Source organism: Panthera pardus, unplaced genomic scaffold, assembly GCF_024362965.1.
Source record: "Panthera pardus isolate Hobbes unplaced genomic scaffold, ASM2436296v1 HiC_scaffold_22, whole genome shotgun sequence".
NCBI lineage: Eukaryota > Metazoa > Chordata > Mammalia > Carnivora > Felidae > Panthera > Panthera pardus.
In genome coordinates this window covers 43620811-43638019 of record NW_026526788.1, presented here as the reverse complement: position 1 = coordinate 43638019, position 17209 = coordinate 43620811, and the positions used below count along the sequence as shown (strand labels likewise).

At 43.9% G+C, this 17209-nt stretch overlaps 1 protein-coding gene across 4 annotated transcripts in view; it reads left to right on the top strand.

Moving 5' to 3' along the window:
* Positions 1–17209, top strand: part of GRID1 (glutamate ionotropic receptor delta type subunit 1) — a 696359-nt gene that overhangs the window by 432798 nt on the left and 246352 nt on the right. For all 4 annotated transcript variants that reach the window (XM_019444807.2, XM_019444804.2, XM_019444808.2 and 1 more), the window contains one exon: positions 3885–3938. In XM_019444807.2, coding sequence (XP_019300352.1) covers positions 3885–3938 — 54 coding nt within the window. The remainder of the gene's footprint in view (positions 1–3884; positions 3939–17209) is intronic.

Genomic DNA, 17209 nt, shown 5'->3' with positions numbered 1-17209 from the left:
TGCAGTAGCTTCTCCTTCTTACAGTCTAGCTCAGCTTCTGGGTGAGTTGCATCCTCTGGAAAAGGCTACAGCCAAATGCTATTTATCTCTGTGTGGGGAAAAGAGGCTTAACAAATTAGCTGAGCTTAATTGATGAGGAAAGTAGGACAGAAAAGTTGGCCAGTTGTCCTGTGGGGTTTTCTGATCAATTCTCTCCATCAGTATATTTCATGTATGAGTCTGAGACCAGGTAGAAAAACTCCTGAGGGTAGCCAGGGTCCCACCTGTTCCCTGGGATGTCCCAGCAGCTGTGGCAGGTCCTCTGCACTGCTGGCTCTGTGGGTACACAGAGGACCGTTCTCCTGCACAGGTGCACCTGTACCTTCAGATTCACAGAACCAAACATTCTGGAGCAGTGTTCCCAGCTGCAGAGGCCAAGAGTCAGGGTCAGAGCTCTGAAATAACACAGGATTCAGGCATATCACCATTCCCAGTGAATTAGGATCCCAAGGAATTGGGCCCCAAAGTCTACATTTGTTAAAAATACATCTTTTTAAAAATTTTTAAAGGTTTTTATTTGAGAGAGAGAGAGAGAGAGAGAGAGAGAGAGAGAGACCTAGCAAGCGGGGGAGGGGGAGAGAGCAAGGGAGACAGATTACCAAGTAGGCTCCATGCTGTCAGCTCAGAGCCCCATGCTGGGCTCGAACTCATGAACTGTGAGATCATGACCTGAGCCAAAATCAAGAGTCAGATGCTTAACCAACTGAGCCACCCAGGTACCCCTCAAGGTCTTCACTTTTAAAAGCTCCCTAAGAGATTCCTACATGCAGCCAGACTTGAAAATCATTGCTTTGGAATGTCAGTGTGTGATTAAGTCTTGCCTTTTGCCCATGGTCAGCTTCTATGCTGATACTTAAATACCTTTCAGGGACACGCCGTTCACCTTCCACTAAGGCACTTCCCCTGATGAGACCTCACTGCTCCTGAGGCAGCCCCATTCCATCTTGAACTACTTGGAAAATCAGAAAATTCTGTCTTACATAGTGTTGATACCTGCCTCCCAGATTACTGGAGACCTTGGTCCTAAATAAACTCTGAGAGGCTGCAAAGAGCAATTCCAGTCTCTCTTGCCCATGACAATTCTTCACGTGCCTAAAGACACCTATACTTTCACTGGCCTACTCCGTGACCAAGTCTAATTTGTGGTGTCCTCCATTAAGTGGTGTAGCCCAGTAGTCAACTCCTGGCCCCAGCAGTGTTTCTTCTAAGTCTCCTCTCCCCAGTTGCCCTTCTGTTCCTGGAAACCCAGAGCAGGCCTTTGAGTGCAGCCTTGTTAATCTACATCTCTTTAGATTCAGTTCAGTGTTCCAGTGTTCTGGAACCTATAAGTTCCCTGATAGTTACCTCCTCTGAGGATCTGAGGCTCCTCAGAGGGCAACTGGCCCTTAAGTCCTCATAGCTTCTAGGGAGAGGGCCTGGTTTGTGGAGTTTGTAGAATGGGGAGAAATTATCTTTGGGACATGGCCCCACAGGAGTTTGGCATCTCTGGAGATCCTTTCTTTCAGGGGCAGAACAGAGAAGACTTGGAGCCTCCTTCCTGAGGTGGGGGATGGAGCAGCCTAGGAGGGGAGAGTTTTGTGGGGGCATGGCTCATAAGGAGGAGGACTTGTGTGGCTCCAGAAGACTTCCAGGTTCCAAGAATGTGATGGATCAAGGAATAAGGGTGGAACCTACAAAAGGTGGGGGATGGCCACTTCCCTTCTCTGCTTTGTGAAAAAGGCTTGGGATTTGTATGGACGCCATTTTGTATTTGCTGCTTCTTGAGATTGAGGACTGAAGATATTGGCAGACAAGAGGAAGCAAGCGTTATATATGTCTTACAGATGAACAAACTGAGACCAGAGGGGTTAAATGACAGCTGGTGGAGGCAGTCCTTTCCAGCCCAGTCCAGACTCCCATCCTAATTTGTCTTCACAGGGGCTGGCACCCTCTCACTTCTAGGCTGGAGAAGGGGAGTTTGTGTCTTTAACCCCCAGATGGCCCAGAAAGACCCCTGTGCCCACCATTGGTGTCCTGTGGGAGCTTTCTGTAAAGGACTGGGATGCTAGAGCTGGGACACTCACACAGACTCTATTTCCACATGCTTGTTGTGCTGGCCAACAAACGTGTCCATTCTTTGTGTGGATGAAGTTTTAACAGAAGCCCGTGCACAGACAGTGCAATGATGTACCTCCCACATATAGCTGGGTTGCTGGTGCAGGCAGGCTCTTTAGCCCTCTATGCCTCATGGTTAAGGAGAAAGAGTCAGAGCTCTGTGTACTGATGAGGAAAGATATTCTTGATATATTGATAAGTAAAAAAATGATAGTTGTAACCTGATGCATATTTCGTGATCTCATTTAAATAAAAACATCTGTCTGATATGGGTACATAGATATGTACTTGCAGATGTGACCACAACCTTCTAGAAGAGGACACCTTAACAATCTCTGGAGGATAAATGCGGAGGGGTAAAAGGGACATTTCACCATTTAGCATATTTTATTTTGTCTTTTAAAGTTTATTTTTTAAAGTTTGAGAGAGAGAGAGAAAGCGTGCGCATGTGAGGCAGGGGAGGGGCAGACAGAGCGGGAGAGAGAGAATCCTAAGCAAGCTCTGTGCTGCCAGCATGGAGCCTAACATGGAGCTCAAACCCACGAGCCCTGAGATCATGACCTGAGCTGAAATCAAGAGTCGGACACTTATCCGACTGAGCTACCCAGGCACCCCATTTAGCACATTGTTAAAAAGGGGGCAAGGTTATGGGATGATTTTGAACATTTTTACTTCTCTGTGTTTTTTTTTCAAATAAAAAAGAGTAATAAAAATTACATCACAAAAATACACACAAAAAAGTAAAAATAAAAGAGGACTACAATCTGATAGTTCTCTCCCACGTTCATAGGTGGCCTGGCACAGTGCCTGGTACTCAGCAAGTACTTGACACATGCTAGCTGTGAGAGCTCTCACAGGACATGCTTGACAATGATCAGTTCCTTCTCTCCTTTCAATCTGATGGCTTTCCAGTTAAAGGAGGATAAAAGCACCCATAAAACATATGAGAAACGAAATAAGGAACCCTTATTTTCACCCTCTTCCACTTTCTTCACGTATTCAACAGCAATATTCACTCATATATTGAACACTATGTGCCAGTTAAAGGGTAAGGTTCTGGGATACCACGCAAGATGTGGCCCCTGTCGTCATGGAGACCCCAACTTGGTGAAAGAGATAGATAGTACGAAATAAATAAGCCACTAATATTCAAGCACAGAAATAGCACGTGCTATAAAGAAACAGAACAAAGTGCTAGAAGAGAGAATGATGGGAGTAGGGTCATTGCCCAGAAGCAAGAAAGAGCCAGTTCTATGGGTCCTTTATGGGTTCTTTAGAACTGAAGGCAGCTCAGAACCCCAGCTGTGAGCTGCTGTTCTCCCAGGTGTCATTCATTGCAGCTGGACAAGCTGCCATAAATCCCTCATTCCAGATTTCAGATTTTTAGCCTCTGGCAGTAATGAGAATCATCCCCCTAAGCTCCCCTTCAGAAAAGCATTTGCAGGTACTCTTTTGAGAGGGGAGAGGAAAGCCCTCACCTTTGGTGGCCCTGTGATGCCTGTAGGAACCAGAGCTTCCACCTTGCTGAGGGCTACTGCGTAAGAGCTTGGAAAACAGCAGGAAATCAGATATCTGTGTTCAAATGATGCGTCTTGTAGCTAAGGCAGGGAAAGCTCAGGGGATGGCATGTTTTGTGAAGAAAAAAATCTCCAAGAACAATGTTTATCAAACCCCGTCTCGGCAATCATCTTGCGTGTCTACCAGCTTCTGGCTTGCTTCTATTCATGTTTGTTTTCTTTTTCTTTCTGCAGGCCGTAGAGACCAATCTGGCTTCCAAGGACAGCCACTGGGTCTTTGTGAATGAGGTAAGAGCCCCAGAGTGGGAAGGGGTGCAGCCTGCACTGAGCCCCCAGCCCCTTGAGAAAGCTCAGTGGGAAGCTGTTGGGGCCAATTCTGACTTGGGATGCTGGAGTGAATTCCAGGGCCCCACCGTGCAGCACAGGGTCTCAGAGAGTTGGACCTGACCTGCCAAGATGCTCAGGGGAGCAGGTGAGAACCAGGGAAAGAGTCAAGATTGGAGTACATGAAGTCAGAAGAGAAGTGGTTTCAGGCATTAGATGTGCAGAGTGAGGAGAGACAGCTGGTCAGGGGGTTGGGGGCTGGAGAGATTGGGGCAGGTTAAAAGATGGGATGGAGAGGGAGTGGGGCAGAGGAGTGAGGGGGGATGGAGGAGGCTGCATTTCATGCAGGAGTTTGCAGTTCTGTGTGTTACATGACTGTGAATGTGTGTATGTATGAGTGCCTGCATGTGGGAGTATATGTGAAAACACGTATGTCAGCATATGTGACAGTGTAGATGTATATGTGTGTGAGTGTGTACGTGTGTGCACACGCCCCTGGACCTAGCGGGGGCAGGAATCAGTGTAGCCATTTAAAGCGGGTAGATGAGAAGTCTCTCCCATGACAGGCCATCCCACTGCTTTGGGTGCTGGGAAGAAGGGGAACACCAAGTTTTCACTGTGGCCCGGTCCTCTCTTCACCTGTTTTACCTGCCTGGCTCTGACCTCCTCCACACTGCAGACATTCCAAGTGAGTGGTCTTTAACCACATGCCCATTCAGGAAACACCACTAGGGCAGCCTGTGTGACCCCAGCATGCTGTTAACAGAGCTGATTCCGGAAGACGGTTCCTGGTGCATGCTTTCATCAGGGCTTTGGCCTTCAGCTTCTCCTAAATTAACTGATCAATTTCTAATGGCCTCATTCTAGAAGATGCAAGGTTTATTATAGAGGTAATTTATTCTTTTATGATGTGTGTTTCTTCATTAGCTCAGTGCTCTATGGCTGGAAGAGTTTTGGGTGGCTTATTTTAATAATTTTGCAGGTAGTATCAGATAGTAACTTTTGCAAGGCCCACTTTTCATGGCTTTCCTCCATAAATTCACATCTTATTAGCTTTACCCGGGCCTGTTGGACAATGCAAGTTAACTGTCCATTTACCTCGGGTTGTGGCTGGTTGTGCTGCTAATTAGAAGGGACATGTTGGCCACCTCCCCGTTCTTCAGAGCCTGCTGGAGTCCTCCTTGGTCCTGGGAAGTTTTGATCCTCTGGGCTTTGTCATCTTCTCTATGGGTTCTTCAAAGTCTGTTTTTCTTTGTTCCAGAGAAGGGATGCATTTCATGTGCCTCTTAAGGCAAATGTCTGGTGCTAGCTTGAATATTTTGGTGACTCCTCCAAACTGAATCGTCAGTGTTCCTCTGTTGTCAGTCTTCAAAAAGCACTCTGATTTTGCATCTTTAACCTGTATGCTTTTTTCTCCGCTGCATCCTGACTCACCTCCAGGGTCCTCTGTCCCTCCTGAGCCCCTCTTCATGGCTAGGAGTGACTTCAGAATGGTTAGTGCTGAAGTGCCCGCAAGGGCATTGCTGGGGCAGCTGGACCCCAGGACTTACTTAGGGTCACCAGGAGTAGTCAGGCTGACAGATGTCAGCCACACTAGAACAGCCTCATCCAAGAGGATAGCTGTGCCCCACGACAGTCAGCAGCACATTGTGGGCTGGGGCACACATCATGTGAATATCCCCGGGCTAAGTGTATCCTCCTCCAGAAGTGATCTCCTTTCTTGGCTTCCTTTTCTATAGGAGGCTATTCTTCTTCAGAATGAAAGGGTAACACCTACCATTTCTTATTTATTTATTTTTATTTTTTTATGTTTTTTTTTTTACTTTTATATTTGAGAGAGAGAGAGAGAGACAGACAGACAGACACAGCATGAGTGCAGGAGGGGCAGAGAGAGAGGAAGACACAGGATCCGAAGCAGGCTCCAGGCTCTGAGCTGTCAGCATAGAGCCTGACGTGGGGCTCGAACTCACAAACCTCGAGATCATGACCTGATCATGAGCTGAAGTTGGATGCTTAACCGACTGAGCTAGCAGGCATCCCTTACTTATTTAATTTTTAAAGTTTATTTATTTATTTTGAAGGAGAGAGAGAGAGAAAGCACACATAGGGGAGGGGCAGAGAGAAGGCTAGAGAGAGGATCCAAAGCAGGCTCTGCACTGTCAGCTTGGAGCCCGATGCAGGGCTCAATCTCATGACCGTGGGATCATGACCTGAGCTAAAATCAAGAGTCCGAAGTTTAACCAACTGAGCCACCCAGGCACTCCAACACCTACCATTTCTTGATCACCTATTATATGCCAGGCACTTGTCAGAGCATTTTATATTTGGGACCATCCTTAGACCTCATCAACAACCCTATATGACAGTTATTATCATCCCCATTTTACAGTTGGGAAAGGGCAGGCCCAAGAGGTTAAATCACTTGCCCAAGGTCATACAATGATTAAATGGTGCATTTGGGATTCTGTATGAAGACTGACTACAAAGCCATTTCTACCAAATGATGCTATTATGCATACGGCCCTGACAAAGATCCTTAAACTGTGGTCAAGGTCTAATTCAGTGAGGCCAGTAGGTAGGACTCAGGTATGCACACTTATGGAGACACTCTTGGCTTTGGTGTCAGCTCATGTACATTCTTGAAGTCTGTGATCTGGAGGTATGTCGTCCTATAAAGCTTTGACCCTTAGGTCCCAGTGTGGCCTTTGGTTAATGAGCAAGCTGTTCTCTCAATTGTATGTAGATTTACCCTTAGGATCCAGCCATATTCAGAACTGCTGTTTCCTGTTACATAATGGCCCCACTGGAAACAAAAGTCCTATTATTCTTATGATAGTTGTATCATTCTAGACTCTATCTAAATACAGAGCCACAGACAATGTTTACCAGTTGCTTTGCTGTTTGTCGTATGTGATGGATAGGATAAAATAAAGTGGGAAGAAGAGAAGCAGGGGAAGGCATTTGGTGCTTCCGACATGGTCTCCAGAATTCAGCAACAGTATCGGGGCCCCATCTTCTCATTTCCTGAGCTGCTCCCTACTTCTTTAGAAGCAAGTTCAGTTTGTTTGACAAACTCAGGTTGGTGCCTCTTCCCCTCATGTCTTTCCCCCAAGGAGGCCTGCACTGTGGTCCCCAGCTCTGCCCCTGCTCCCTCATTCCTCACAGGCTGTGTCTTCTAGTTTCTCCCTCTATATCTGACTTCCTTAATGAATTTTCCTGGATTCAAGAGAAACACTCAAAGGCACGTGATTTTGTTTTGTTTTGTTTTTTCCTTAATCTGGTGGTTTTCTTAATACATATACTCCTTCACTGGTGAATATTGGTGTTGTATACATGAGGTCTATTTCATTTGGAGAAGGGGTAATTGGATGCAGAGAAAGGCTTGTGAGCATGTGAGCCTCACTGATAGTTTTTAGATTTTGCAGGTCTCTGGGCTTGACTGTGGGAACACTGGCAAGCAGATGTACTTTTGGGTCTAAACTATATTTTCATTGATTATTTAAATTATATGTTAGTTTGGAGGAGGGTGGGGGATTCGAAAAAACCTGTGGAAAGCAAATTGAACCAGTTGTCAAGGTGGCCACTAGGTCATGAGTCCCTAGAAGACATGGTCAGAATTTAGCTAATCACTGAATCCTAGTGCCTTATGCAAAGAGTAGGTTCTTTTCTTTTTTAAGTTCATTTAATTATTTTGAGTGAGAGAGAGAGAGAATGATAGCACATGTATATATGCTTGAGGGGAGGTTGGGTGAGGCAGAGAGAGAGAGAGAGAGAGAAAGAGAGAGAGAGAGAGAGAGAGAGAGAGAGAGAGAGAGAGAGAGAGAGAGAGAATCCCAAGCAGTCTCCCTGGTGTCAGCACAGAGCCCTACATGGGGCTTGAATTCATGAACTGTGAGATCATGACCTGAGCCGAAATCACAACTAGGACACTTAACCAACTGAGCCACCCAAACATTCCCCAAATAATAGGTTCCTAATAAGGTTTGGTTGAAGGCAGGTTGATATACTTAGGATAGAGCAAGTTCCTTTGAAGAACATTTCTCAGTAGGCTTTCGAGGAAAGACAAAGGCAACAATTGAACTCGAGGCTTAGGGATGGAGGGGACTAGTCTGGGTCATTCACCAGAAGTTGCCAGTTGAGGACCAGTCACACATGGCTCTGGATGAGCTAGGTAGCTTCCAGAACCTCTTCACCAGCTGGTCTGGAGTGTCTCTTCTCCATATGGCTTTCAGCAGATCCCAGGTGAGCCAGTGTGCAGGACAGGTGTCCTCAATGCAAGGTGGAGTCTGAATGCAGAAGAGAATGCCCTTTCCATGAGGATATGTCTTTTGGGAACTTTTTGGAGGAAATTCTTTTATGGAATATATATATATATATATATATAATTTTCAGCGTCTTCCGGAACTAAGTGTGATGGGACTTGGAGTGCTCTGTTTGTTGCTGAACAGCTCAGACTGTTAGAGTAGTTCTTCCAGACATGCACCCAAAGCATGTTTTGATGGAAATGGTTTAAGATGTTTAGAAAGCAGTTCAGAAGCTCATATGTAACCCTTGTTCTTAGGTTTCTCAGTGAGTGAGGCTCTGGGCTGTGTAGGTGGAAGAGACAGAATTGGCAGGCACCCCTGCCACATTTCCAGCAGACATCAATGACCACCACATCCCATGCCCATTTCAGAACTTGTGTCTGAGCTCCAGATCCAGAGGTCCAGATGCCTTCTAGACTCAGCTGCTTGGAAGCCTTGTGACCACTTCCAGCTCAATGCATCTCTCCCCAATGCTCCCTCACTCAGCGTTCCATTCCCAGGGGCCCATGTCTCCACCCCTCTGGTTGGCTTCCTACTCAGTGAAGAAAAGCCAACATCATGGGCCCTGCCTCAGAACCTGTCTAGGGTGACCCTGACTGCACCTGTACACCTTCATGTACTTCTTACCCTTCTACTCACTCTCCCATGACTCATCCCTGCAAGCAGAGGAGTGACTTGTTTTCTCTATTTATTTTCCTTTCCTGGCTCTGTCTTTGCCGGGATCTCCCTTTATACCTGGCATGCTCTTCCTGAATGTCTGATTGCCAAGGTCTTACATTCCAGCAGGGGTCTGCTAAACATCTCCTTTGCCAAAAAGTCTTCCTGGATTTCCCCATTAGAGTTATTCATTGTCTTACTGTCGTACACTCCTTGCCCCAACTATGATGCTCTGTGCCTGATTCCCTGTGCATGCAACTATGATGCATGTGCCTGATTCTCTGAACAACCTGTAAGTGGACCTCCTTTCTGTCAGGCTGCCTAGAGTTCCCAGCACAAGGGAGTCACACACAGAGAATTTGTGTGCATCAAGGCTCCTGCTGCTGGCCGGCCTCCTGCTTCCTCACCTTGACTCTGCTTGTCTAATTGCCTACATGTGGAAGAAGAGCATTTATAACTGTCCCTATCTTTCATGGACTCAGAAAGCTGTCATTCTGCTCTATGAGCTACAGCTGTCAGCACCCCCTGCTCTCGGCATCCCCTTTCCCTGCACTTATGAGTCCCATGGGGCACAAGCTCTTCCTCTGAGGCACACGCATGCTCCCTTCAGCCCCAGTCCAAGCCATTAGCCGATGGCGGAGCAGCCAGGGAGAAGGGCAGGGGAAGTGCTGGCTGGGCTTCCTACAGCAGTCTCCAAATTGCATTTGGGAGCATATGTTCTGCTAATTTGTAGGTGCTTTGTGGAAAAAGGATTCTGTGATCAAAGAGGGTGGCTAAGTTAGAGTTAAAGAGTGAGAAATGGGTGTCTCCTACAGGCATCTTCGGTCTCTGAAGATGTGCTTTCCAAGGATGGGGCCGTGCACACTGTCACGTGCATTTGTTCCAATTGCACTCGTGCATTTTCTCTCAGTGTGCTCCCCTCTGCTCTTGAATAGGTTGTTGGCAGGTGGTGGAGTGTCAGGACCCGGAGGCTAGAGTGCACATTCTTCCACATGACTCATGAGGTTGCTCATGTGCTGACCTCAGAGCCCTCTCTGGTCTTAGTTCCAACCACCTCTTATCTTACAGGGCTGCTCTGAGTGTATCCTAAGAGATCACTACCCCAAGCACAGGGTCATCCTAGGGTCTGGACCTCTTCAGCGAGCCTCTGCCCAGAATGCTGTTGTGTTGTGACCCCTCAGGCCTCAGCCCCCACCTTATTACTTTCACTGGTTTGCCACCAACATATACTCTATGAGGATCCCTGGGTGCAGACGTCGGCTTGCCCCAAAGGGCATTTCTGTCAGCAGTCCAGAAAAACGTTAGTCCAGACTTCCAAATCTTCCCCACCCACAAACACATGCTGAGTTAAAATAAATGAAAATGAGATGAGGCTATACATGAATAATGAGGGGGAAAGAAATGCTAATACACTAATTGAAGAAAACAAGAAGAAAGACCATGATATGAACATGGAATCAAATAGCTTTAAGAAATCTCTATTTGGGACACAGAGAAAGGTCAGGAGAAGATTCAATTTTTTTCTTCCTTTCATTTTGAAGATTCCAATTCTGCTTGGATATGAAGTCCCTGTACCATTTACTGTCTACAAATTTAATTTAGGAACACTCAAAACCAATTATGTTTGTTGTAATTGGGCCGCTTGTTTCTCTCCTCAGCCCCACCGAGGAGCCCTTGAGGACAGGGGCCACATCCTATCCACCTCTGAAACGCCAGCGGATCTATCAGATATTACAGATGCAGACATTTTTTTTTTTCATGTTTATTTATTTTTGAGAGAGGGCGAGAGAGCGTGCACAGGGGATGGGCAGAGAGAGCGGGGGCAGAAGATCTGAAGCAGGCTCCGTGCTGAGAGTAGAGAGCCCAGTTCAGGGCTTGAACTCATGAACCATGAGATCATGACCTGAGCCCAAGTCGGTCACTTAACCAACTGAGCCACCCAAGCACCCAGCACTGTTGTTTTCAGCATTCCTTTCTTCATCTATTTTTTCACTTAAATTTTACAACTTTATTGAGGTTTAATTCATGTACAGTAAATGCATATATTTAAGTGTACAATTTACATTTGACATATGAGTCACCCATGAACTCTTACCACAATGAAGATAGTGAACATGTCTGTGACCCACAAAGTGCCCCTTGGTAATCCCACCTCCAGCCCCACCTTCTCCCACTCCCCAAGCAATTACTGATCTGTTCCTGGCACTTACAGATTATTCCTACTTTCCAGGGTTTTATACAAATGGAATCACACAGTATGTACTCTTTTTCCTATTTTGCTATGGCTATTTCCATCCAGATAATTATTTTGAGATTCACCCATATTGCGATGTATACCAATAGTTCTTTTTTTAATTGAGGAGTATTCAAATGTATGAATTCATCACAATTTGAGTATCTGTTTGTTCACTGATGGACATTTGGGTTGTTCTAGATTTTTTAGTGATTACAAATAAGGCTGTTGTGGATGTTCATGTACAAGCCTTTGTATGGACATATGCTTTCATTTTTCTTGGGTACATATTTACAAGTGGAATTGCTGGGCCATATGGTAGATGTATGTTTAACTTTTTAAGAATCTTTCAAGTGGTATGAGAATTCCAATTGCTTCACATTATGTTAAGTAGCTGGTTTGATCAGGTTTTTGATATTAGCCATTATAGTGGTATGTAATGGTACCTCATTATGATTGTAATTTTAATTTCCCTACTAACTAATGATACTGAGCATATTTTCATGTGTCTATTTGCCATCTATATCTATATCTCTCTTGGGGGGGGGAGCTGAGATCATTGATTTGAGAACTTTTTCTTTAGTGCTATAAACTTTCCCTCAAGTGACTTAATGGCATCCCCCAAAGTTTGCTATGTTGTGTTTTCACTGTTATTCAGTTTAAAATACTTTCTATATTACCCTTTGATTTCTTCTTTGACTCATGGGTTATTTAGAAGTGTGTTATTTAGTTTCCAAATATTTGGGGATTTTTAAAGGATTTTTCTCTTATTGATTTTTAATTCAGTTCCACTGTGGTCAAAGAATATAGTTTCTCATACTTACACCTTTTAAAATTTATTGAGACTTATTTGATAGTCCAGTACACTTTCTGTCTTGATAAATGTTTTATGTGCACTTGAAAAAGATGTGTAATCTATTGTTGTTGTGTGGAATGTTCTATAAATGTCAATTAGGTCAATTTAGTTGATAGGGTTGTCTATGTCTTCTGTATCCTTGATGACTTTTTGTCTATTTGTTCTATCATTTATTGAGAGGGGAGTATCAAAATATTCAACTTTAATTGTGAGTTTGTCTGTTCTCCTTGTAGTTTTATCCGTTGTTGTTTAATGTATTTTTAAGCTTCGTTACAAGAGGCATAAATGTTTAGGATTTTATGTCCTGTTGATTAATTGATCTGTTATCATTACAAAATGACCTTCTTTATCCTTCTGCTCTGAAATGTTCTCCACTCTGAAATATAATTTGATATTACTGCAGCTATTACAGATCTATTTTGACTAGTGTTAGCCTAATATGTCTTTTTCCGTTCTTTTACTTTTAACCTACTTGTTTCCTTGTGCTTAAAATATAGCATGTTTCTTGAAAGCCACTCATACTTTGATATTGCTATTTTATCTGTTGTAACACTTGGCCTTTTAATTGCAGTGCTTAGATGATTTAAATTTAATGTGAATATTAATATGATTAGTATCTATGGTTTCTTTACCTGGAAGTCAAATGAAAAAAACATTTCTGAGGTGAGGGAGAGAACATTGGTGCCAAGTGCTATTGTTATGAGGATGTGATGACCTGTGGGGTCAATGGTTGGAAAGAGTTGGAGGACCAAGTCTCCATGTACCTCAACTTATATTATTCCATTTTACAGATAAGGAAACAGAGGCTCAGAGAGATGGACTGACTTTTCAATGTCACTTAGGAAGTGGCAGTCAGGATATGAACTTAGGTGTAGGTGACTCCAAATTTAAGAAATAAATACCTATGCCACACTGCCCCTCTCTTACCTTTCCTCCTCATACTCAGTACTAACTAAACACTAAGTACGTGACTGAACCCCAGTAATATTAGAATGTTTTTACCATTTGGAAGTGGTAATACAGTTCTCATTTATGGAAATTTCTTCTTATAAAACCTTTATTAGAGTTCTTCCCTTTATGTTACTTTACATAGTACCACCTTTTTTTGTTTGTTTTAGATTTCCTGTGGAAATAATGAAAGAGCCCTGCAAAAGCCCATACAATTAAGCTAATACCTGTCACATGAGTAGTATCTGAAGGGAACAAACCATATTTGCTAAAAATGTACTTCCAGTCATTACTCAGAATGTACCTATTATCCTTCCTCAGCCAAAAGGAATCTATGAAATTTAACACTTATGGTTGTAGATACATGAGGAAATTGTCATTGTGTATAACGTTAACATCATTCTCCAGCCCTTTTCAGAGCCCCATGGGAAGAGTACTTGGAGCTGTACAGATGAGTTGGGGGATAGTACTAAGAGAGTAGTGATGTACCCTTGTGTTTTAGATCAATCTTTGGGAACACGCAATGGATACTTCCTTCCTTAAGCCTTATTTTCTTCATCTGCTCAATGGGGTTCATGATACTACCTCCTAGGAAAGTTGTGAATATTAGGTGAGATAACTCACCAGAAGTGACCCATCACAGGGTCTGGCACACAGCAAGTACTCTTGAAGGAGCGTTCCTCTTATTAACCAATCACTAATGTCCTGCAGGGGAGTTCATCTTTGGAACTTAAGGAAATACCCAGATTTGAGGAATTGATAACAGGTCAGTGCATGTCTTCATGAGGAGTGCCAGGGGACAGAGCCATGGCTTAACTCATCGTCTGGGTGACCTCGGATTGGAACATTTCTAACTGTGCTTGGGGCTTCCTGGGGCCCTAGTTCTCCCTTTCAGACTCCTATACATCCTTTAAAACTCCATCCAATTACCCTCCCCTCACTTTGCAACACCTATGAATTTCTTCCATAACCTTTCTTTTTTCCAACTCCCCCAGAGAACTCAGGCAGTGATTCTTCATTGGTCCTTAACTTCTTCCTCCATGTCCTGTCTCCCTACCAGGATCTGCAACTCTTGACAATCTATAATTCGTTTGTCATACATGTACTGACCACCCCTGAGGCATTGGGATGCTCATGCACATTTGAGAGATATCCTCCTCACTCTCAGAGAGCTTATGGCATCATGGGTGAGAAACATATACTCTTGGATCACAAACCTACAGCTAGGCAATGCTTGTAGGGGCCACTCCAGATCCTCTACCTTTTGCAACCAAGTTCAAGCTTCCTGCAGACAGAACGGCTCAGCTAGATTCCTGCCATTGATGTGGAATCAGACTCCATGTTTTAGATGTGAATCAATTGTCCCCAACAAGTACGTTATCCTTTTGCAGAGTTTTGACAGAAGGATGCTTGGGAAAGGGAGTACTGACACTTAGGGAGTTTTAAAAATAGCTTTACTCCCCATGTGCAGCAAATGCATCCAAAAACTAAAGGTTAGCGTCTACCTTTGTGCATTCCCATCCATTGCTCTTCTCACAAATGGGTTCTGATGGATTCCGATGAACTCACTGCTTATGCCAGAAAGATCCTATTATCTGTGTCTTCTAGTCTGTTATTACACCTCCTGTGCCAGGCTGGTTAATCACCGTGTGCCACATGGAGAGGCGAGCAGCAAGCACATGCGCGCATGCTCATGCGCCACGCAGCTACCGCCTTTACGCAGCGTGGGGCGGGGGAGGGATAGGAGGCTCCTGGTGGGGTTCCCAAGGAGTGTGCTTTCAAAACTGGAACATAGAAGCAGAGGTGGAGGCAGGAGACAATTCAGAACACCAAAACTTTTTGTGAAGTGTCTTAAATAACGTTCAAGGGCTCATAAAGACAGTAGGCTTTGCTTTGGTTATTTTTTCCACTGTCTCAAACCAGAAGATGTTCTGTGGACTGGGGAAGACTGTCTCTTAAGCTGGTTGAAGAATCCCATATGAATATTGTCCAATTTCAGCAAGAGGAGGGAAGAAACCCTTTACTTGTCATTGATCAGTACTAGGCCGCAGTTTCCTGCAGCCCTGAAGACTGGCTTGCTGGCTGCCAAGGTGATGAGGGGCTGAGGAGCCAAGTGCTCCTCCTGGCCAGCTGCAGAGTGGGGCTTCTGGTCAAGAATTGCTAAAGAGCCCACCTTGTGAGGCCAGTGGGGTCTGAATGACCTCCTTTCTTACCCTCAGATCTCTGCTTATCTGCTGTGGGGTACTGCAGGAACAGTGAGCCAAGTGGTTGCTCCCCGAAGCAGGAAACTTACATTTGAGTACCTACTATGTGCCAGGCCCTGCTTTGGATGCTTTGTAGACATTATTTCAAAACAAATTAAATTTATCCGTGAAATCCCATTTAAAGGGATGGCAAGAAATTTGAACCCATTACAACAGGATAGCTTCCTCCTTTTCCTCTTGAAGGTTGTGCAAAGGTCCTTGGATTTTGCACTGTCAAGATCAATCATAGAGAATCTGTCTAGATACTCAGGAAGTTTCAACCCACTTTGGGTCTCAAGCTTGGACATGGTGTTTTGTTTTTTTTTGTTTTTGTTTTTTTTTCTGAGCCTGAAGGACCCCAGGCATTGGGCTCAGGCTTCCTACATGGCTACCAGCCACTCCTGTCTGATACCCCATCCTGGATTATCACGTATCAGGGAATGGGAAGACCCATAGACCCCTCTACTGTCCCCTTTCTATCTTAACTGGAAGCTTCCCAGCTGAAGCCACTTTGACTATTCCCATTCTCTAAGCCACAGAAACTTCCCAGCCAATATCATTGTCAGTTCACATCTTTGTTGAAAGAAAATATCTTGGGAGAAAGAAGAGCACAAACTTTCTAGAGTCTGTAGTATTGCTTACTTCCATGTATATATGTGGGCACATGCATGGTAGGGAGGGAAGGACATGGGTAGAAGGAAAGCAGGGGGAAATTGCTCTATTCTTTTCTGAATCTTCTACAATAGTAAAACAAAATACAAATTAAGATGCTAATGAATTATCCTTTCCAATAGCCTTATATATGTAGTTTATTTTGCCAAATTGAGGTTTCTCTGTTATGTTCAGCTTTGTATCTTATTGTTTTCAATTAAGAATGTATCATTCACAATTTATCCTGTCAGTAATTAGCATTCAGAATAATATTTAATGGTCTTGTAGTAGTCTGTCATTTGGAGGAATCATAATTTTTGCAAACCTTCTCCACTTTTAGAAACTTAGGTTGGTTAATGCTGTTGTAAATAATGCTGCAGTCAACATACTTCAACCTAGATCTGACATGTCTGATTCCTAGTGATGGTAAAAATACTGTTTCAAAGTATGGGAGCCCTCAATGAGCCTAAGCTTCTTTTATCAGAGTGCCTGTCTCGTCCCACTCTTGTGTTTTATGAACACGACTATCATTGTTTTTCATCTTTATCAATATTATAGATAAAAAGGCTCACTGCATTGTGTTAATTTGTATTTCTTTGCTTATTAGCCAAGCCAAACACTTTGGACATTTAATTTTTGATCATGCATGTTTCTAATTTTGTGACTTTAGTTGCTCATGTCTTTTGTGCAGAGATATTAGTCTTTTGTTATATGACTGACCCTTGCATCCACCTTCTGAGAGAGATGTTACTAACACTGGAATAAAGATTATAAACTTGAGGGTCAGAAAAGGACTAAGGTCTCACAACTGTATAAAGACAAGCTGGAATTTTAAGCTCAAGTTGGTCTTGTTCAATGTGGTGCTGCCTTTGAGCCAGTCCAGTCCTACCTTAAATGGAGATGCATGTTCATTTATCTTATAAGGGACAAAATTTCTGCACTGAAGAAATAAACCTTCCAATTGTTATATTGGATTAGATCAATTCCTGAATCAAAAGTTGGTTTTACAACTTAAAGTGGCATAGAATTTTCTTTTTTTTAAAAAAGTTTATTTTTGGGATGAGCACTGGGTGTTGTATGGAAACCAATTTGACAATAAATTACATATTTAAAAAAAGTTTATTTATTTATTTTGAGAGAGAGAGAGAGAGAGGGAGAGAGAAAGTGAGCAGGGGAGGGGCAGAAAGAGAAGGAGAGAGAGATTCCCAAGCAGGCTTTGCACTGTCAGCTCCGAGCCCAAGTCAGGGCTTAATCTCGGGAACGGTGAGATCATGACTTGCCAAAATCAAGAGTCTTGAGCTAAATCAAGACACTTAACTGACTGAGCCACCCAAGTACCCAGA